Consider the following 6,848-nt stretch of genomic DNA (forward strand, 5'->3'; position numbering starts at 1 on the left):
GTATCAAAATCTAAAATTTTCAAATTACAGATATTTTGTACAAGGTGCATATTCTTATTTATATTTATCCATTTTTCTTTAAAAAAATGTACAAATTATAAAAATAAATTTTATATAAACTGTGCATCGCACGGGTTCTAACCTAGTGAAAAATAATGATGGACAATCAAAGGAAAATGAAATAAAAGATAAAAAGTTAAAAAAAAAAACAAAAAAACAAAAAAAAAAATAAATAAAATAACGTTTCAGTTACACACCCCCCAAAAAAAAAAGTGAAATGGGACATGTGGAAATTGTTTGTAAGAGATTCTGTTATTAAATATTAGTATTGATATTGATGATGGTTGGTTATAGAACTTTCTTTGTTATTTCTCGTCAAAGACGCATATAGGATTATTTCATTGGGCGGGCGTCTCCCATAAGTTTTTTATTAAATAAAAAGAAAAGACCTAAAAAAATGCTGGCACCAACTTGTTTTAGTAGAGCATTTGGTAAAATAGTAAAAACCAACTAAGCCAACACAAGTAGGTGGTATTTAGTGCAGCAATAAAGATTTTATATTAAAAAAAGTTTATGTTCATGGGACGTCGTGGCCTAGGTAGGCCCGCACCAGATCCGTCTATGTTTCTCGTTGTGCTTAATAATGCTCCATCTGTCCCATTTTGTTTGTACTATAGAGTCATAATCTCTCTCTCATAAAAGGTGGGTCCATGGTGCCAAAAAATAAAATAAAATAAAAAAATAAACGGAGGGAGTACTTAGTTTAATGTTTTAAATATTTGTATTAAGACTAGTTCTTTGCCCGAGCAATGCTCGGATATTCATAAGAAAAAATTAAATTTATATATTACGTAGTATTATAAGTTTGTACTTCGTATTTGTTTATAGATTGTGTGTGTGTGTGTGTATATATATATATATATATATATATATATATATATATATATATATATATATATATATATATATATAGAAAAGGCAATTTTTATTAATCACCAAAAATAAAAAATACATGGAGGCTACTAAGCCCCTAAACATCTTACCCTTAGCCAAGCCAGATCTCTAGCTCCGATTCTATTAGCCACAAGGCTACTAATTCTATCATATACATCTATACAAATTCTACTCATTACAACTTCATGTCTAAGGATCCTGTTGTTCCAAATAGCCTCATTTCTCTGCTGCCAAATGTTGTAAATCAAAGCATTACATAAGCTTTACATCAAAGCCTTCTGAAACCTGTTCCTACCCAACCAGCACCAAGAATTACACTCAACCAGATCAGAAAAAGGCATCACAACCTGCATCTTTCCTTGCAGAACATGTATCAGTCTTCTATTGTACTCACATTGAATAAAAAAATGTTGCATATTTTCAGGCCTATAAGAACATAAAGGACAAGTATCATCAATGATAACACCATACTTCTTGAGCTTTTCCCTGGTTCTGAACCTCCCCCATATTGCCATCTAGACAATAAATCTGTGCTTTGGAATATTGTACCTACTCCAAACTATATTACACCAAGACACCTCAGGATAGGAATTCCGTAACCAATTATAAGCACTAGCCACAGTATAGCCATCATGACCATGTTTCCAAGTATTCCTAGCAAAATCATCCTTGATTTTCTCCTTAACTTTCTAAATCTGCTTCCATTGTTAGCTTGCCTAGACTGAGCAACCAATCCTCTTCCAATTCCTGCCATTGATATAGTGATTATTCACCCACCTTAACCAAATACTGTCATTCTTATGAGCAATATCCCAAATATATTTGCCATAGCTGCAATGTTCCATTTATAACAATCATGCACACCCAAACCACCTTATTTCTTTGGCTTGTAAATGATGTCCCAAGAAATAGGAGGAGATCTGGTGAAAATAGCCCTGCCATCCCAAATGAAATTCCTGCAAACTGTCATAACCCCATCCAGCACTTTCTTAGGCAAAATAAATAAATTTTCCCAATAAGAGTGCAGGGAAAGGAGAACTGAGTTAACTAGAACCACCCTTGCATGATAAGACATAGTTCTGCCTCCCTAAATCTTAATTCTGGCTACCACTTTGTCAATCAGAGTCTGACAGTCATCAATAGATAACTTATTAGCATTGACCTATACCCTTAAGTATCTAAAGGGAGCTGCCCTTCCTTGAAACAAGAAAACAAGATGATCTTATCTTTAACATCTCGGGGAACATTGCAAAAGTAAACATTAGATTTTCCTTCATTAGTAATCAACCCTGAGGTAGCAGCAAAAGTAGCTAACCCTCTCAAAAGCAAATTCCTAGATTTCTCCTCACCTCTACTCATGATGATTAAATCATCAGCAAAAACAAGGTGGTTAAGCTTAACCCCTTTGCATCTAGGGTGGAACTGAAAATCCTTACTTGTCCAAAATTTTATGCAAAATCCTGGACAAATACTCCATGCAAATGACAAAAAGGAGGGGAGTGAGAGAGGATCACCTTGCCCGAGCCTTTTTTTTCCCTTGAAAAAACCATTTAACCTCTCCATTTATAGCCAAGGAAAAGTTAGGAATTCTTACACATTCCATAACCATTTTGATGAAATGATTAGGAAAATTCAAAGCAGTCAACATATCTTCCAAGAAATTCCAATTGGCTGAGTCATGAGATTTTTGAATATCCACTTTAACCATAGAGCCCTGGGGAGAGCTCTTCATTTTATACCTTCCTATAATATCCTGCACAATGCAAATGTTGTGATAGATTCTTCTCCCTTTTACAAAGCCAGAATGATTCTGAGCTATTATATCAGGGAGCAACTTTGCAATGACTTTATAGACCACATTACAGCATGCAAATATGCAATAGGTCTGAAGTCAGTCACACTCTCAGGTTGGTCACACTTAGGCAACACCACCAAGTTAGTGCAGTTGATCTCCTTTAACAACTTGCCAGACTGAAAAAATTCCAAAATAACATCACAAATATCATCACTAACAGAGTCCCAACTCAACTTATAAAAGGAGATATTGAAACCATCAGGACCAGGAGCTTTAACTCTAGGGATAGCAAACATAACCTTCCTTATTTAATCTCTAGTGACTAGATTTTGCAAAATATTCTGATGCTCAGTGTATAAAACTGACCCTTGAGCAATTATAACATGATCCATCTTGGAAGAGTAAATCTGTTTTGTGCCAAGCAGCCATTTATAATAGTCAGTAAAGGCCCCAGCTATACTGGTCCTACCATAACACCAGCTCCCATTCATGTCTTTGATAGACACTACTCTCTTCTTATAAGCTTGCATTTTTATACTCTTATGAAAGAAACCCGTATTCTCATCCCCCATTTTAAGCCATTTCAACTTGCTTTTTTACCGAGGAAAAGAAAATTAATCCTTTCTTATCTTAGCATAAGCATCAAGCATCTGAGTTTCTTTATCCTGCAAACCCATATTGCTATAATTAGCCTGGATTTGCTTCTGAACTTTTGCCAACTCATACTTAGCAGAAATAAATCTTGCTCTAATTTTTGAATATTCAACCTTATTAAGAAACTTTAATTAAGAGCTTTTTAAACCTCTTTAAGCTTTTTAACAATTTGAAACATTTTCCTTCCAGCAAAATTATGATTGCCCAAAGCTTTCTTAACCAAGTTTCCAAATGCAGGATTCCCACCCCACATATCAAAGAACGTAAAAGCCTCAGGACCTGTCTTGATATCTTCCTCAAAATGGATAATAGCTGGACAGTGATCAAACCACATTTCTGGATGTTGTGAACAAAAGAGTCAAGGAAGATATTAATCCATTCTAGATTAATCATAGCTAGTCATGTCAATTTTGTTGTACACCCTAGCTTCACGTAGCTGCTTATTGGTCCATGTATACTTTGCCCCAGCTTAGGCCATGTCTTGTAGATCACAAAACTCAGCACATTCCTTGAAAGGAGCCATTTCTCTATTACTAATCTGCCTGCCAATCCCGTCCTCAACATTCAATGGAGAGTTAAAATCTCCAGAACCCATCAAAGGCCCTGAACATAACCCAACTAGAAAATGTAATTGCTACCATAATTCAACTCTATCACTAGCATCATTAGCCCCATAGACAAAAGAGCACTCAAAACTCTTTAGTAAAGTCTTATTCAATATTCTAGTATGTGTGATATGAGGAAAAATACACACTATATCCACACCAAGGAAATCTTGTAACCAAGCTACCAAGATTCTGCCACCTTTCACTTCACCAAATTTAGAGGTAACACACCACTCGGGAAATAATCTCTGGTAAACATAAGAAAACTTCTCCACAGAAACCTTGTTCTCAATCAGACAGCAGAGACCAATTTTATTCTGAATTAAGCAACTTCTAATCTATACCTGCTTATTAGGGCTATTTAAGCCCTAATGTTCCAAATTATAGCTCTAATCATATCCCACAACAGAAGATCCTCTAATCTGAGCCTGAATAGCTATAGGAACCTCCCCAACCACTAACTTGTCCTCATTGTCCATGCCTAAAGCGCTACAAGAATTCTAGATATGAATTACTTCCCTCCCATTCTCAGATGATTGTCTTGGATCATAATCACTCAAGGTCTTTTTTTTCACGAACAGACTCAGGAGCTACAGTACTTTGAGCGGGTACAAGTAGGGGTGAGCAAAAAATCAGGGTACCCTGAATCGGAATCGGAACCTATTAGGAACCGCAGGTTCCGGAACCGGAACCTGTACAAGAGGTTTCGGTTCTGGGTAGCAAACTGGAGAACCTGTTGTAATAGGTTCCGGTTCAAGTTCTCAATTTTTTGGAACCGGAACCTGTAGGGTACCCTTTACCTGATAAAAGTATCACTTAATTTCAAATTATACACTAATTCTTACTCAATTTTTAAATAATAAATATCAAAATTAAAATTATAAAAATATATATATTAAATTTTTTAGACAACTACTATTAGTTTGTCTGATTTGCAAGTTGCAAACATTATAAATTAGTGACCAACCAATTTCCAGGAACCTGTTCAACAGGTTCCAGTTTTGGTTTCTGGAATTTTTACAGGGTACCCAGTTATGCTCACCCCTAGGTACAGGTTGTACCAGCTTAGGTCTCCATTCCAACCTTATCTTCCCAGAGGGACAATGATAAAAAAACATGACCCAACCCTCCACATCCTGAACACCATTGAGGCTTCCATTCCCAGTGAACTTTTGGAATAAGCAACACATCATTCTCATCATAGAATTCAATAGAGTCCACAAAATCCTGTCTCAACTCCACTTCCACCATGTATCTCACATACGAAACTCTATCTCTAGATTGAGTAGCAACATCAGGCTTAATTGGAGTACCAATTAATCCAATAATTTTCTCAAGACATCTTTTCCCCCAATATTTGAGTGGTAAACCATGTAATTGAACCCAAATTGGAATTTTATGCACATCATTCACATTCAATTCCATCCTATCTTCCCATTGTCTCAGGCAAATAGGCTTCTTATCCATTAATAGATTCGTACTAGCTAAGGCTATATCCTGAGACTCAACATTCAAGAATCAAATAAAAAACACACCCTTCTTCAAAGGAATTACCTTATCTATGTTCGATTTCCCCCAAATTCTCCAACAATACCCTTCAAAAGTCCTAATATGAGGACTAACAACAATAGTAAATGCCACAACCCCAAGTTCCAATAATCCACTTCATCAATAATATCCTCCATTGCCAATTTTAAGCTAGGTTTATCACAATTATCATGCATAGTATCTCTAACAGTAATATTAGGATCAATTTCAGAATCAATCGGAACAATTACAGGCGAATTCGAAGATACTTGCAATCGAGAAGCTGATCCTCTTTCAGAACCCGCAAACCCAGATTCCTTAGTTTTGAGATGAGTCATCCACTCCGATAATTTCGATTTCTCCCTAGATTTGTTGATCAATTCCTCCAAAGATTGCTCAGGAGAAAGCATACAATGCTCCAATTCATCCTCAAGATCAAACTCCAATGGCCGAATTCGACTCACATTTGCACGAGATTTCGTCTACTGTCCCCAAGCATACTCCAATAGAGCTTCAGAACTATTCGAGCCTCTAGAGTTCTTCCTTGCAGTCACCTCCTCCTCCTTCGAGCTCCGTTTCCCCTTCTTCTTCCTCGCCATGGCAGAGGAAGCTACAGAGAAAGAATTATAGAGAGTGAAAGTTTAATATTGCGTCTATTGTGTATATTTTTGTAATATTTTATTTATTTAAATTTGTTGTGATTGTTCTATTATTTAGGCTGTATATATTTTTTTGAAATACGGTTGTATATTCTTTTTGTTTTCATCAATTACCATTTTATTTTTAAAGGAAAATAATAAAAAATATTAAAACTTTTTGGCGGGAAATTTTTTAATGTAAACGTGACACCTGTAATTCTAGAATATTCCTGGTGATTACTTTAGTACATAGTTTTTATTTTGATATTCTAATGTATAATGGTGATGGGCATGCTCATTGGTGAAGCCTAGCCTGTGGTCAATTTCCCGCTTCTAAGGGCCACGGGCTATGTCGTACCTATGTTCTTTATTTATAAGCTTAGGCTAGTCCGACCCAATGCCATCTTTATCAACTAAAGAGGATCCAACCTTATGCACCATGTTACCCTCTAGTCCTCTACACTCTAGTCTAAAACTCTAAAAGACACTCTAGTCTAGAAGAAGAGATTTGACATCGTCCAAGGAAACATGGCAAACTCAAGGACGAAACCATCACAAACACAACATAACCCTGGGATTCTCAAATATCATAATTTGATTAGATTAAATTAAATTAAATTAAATTAATCATCTTGGTCTGTCACTTCCACCACACCCACATCTTTTGTCCTCCAT

The 6,848-nt window shown here is 35.8% G+C and overlaps 1 protein-coding gene across 1 annotated transcript; it reads right to left on the reverse strand.

The window, feature by feature from the left end:
- Positions 1–2,124: 2,124 nt before the first annotated feature.
- On the reverse strand, positions 2,125–3,321 carry LOC145643100 (uncharacterized). Its single transcript, XM_081694263.1, has 4 exons — positions 3,116–3,321; positions 2,818–3,028; positions 2,510–2,707; positions 2,125–2,376 (listed from the first exon to the last, which is right to left on the reverse strand). The coding sequence occupies exons 1-4, from the start codon at positions 3,319–3,321 to the stop codon at positions 2,125–2,127; spliced, it is 867 nt and encodes a 288-aa protein (XP_081550389.1).
- Between the last annotated feature and the right edge of the window lie 3,527 nt (positions 3,322–6,848).

This window comes from Chenopodium album, chromosome 8 (assembly GCF_948465745.1).
Source record: "Chenopodium album chromosome 8, dcCheAlbu1.1, whole genome shotgun sequence".
Lineage (NCBI taxonomy): Eukaryota > Viridiplantae > Streptophyta > Magnoliopsida > Caryophyllales > Amaranthaceae > Chenopodium > Chenopodium album.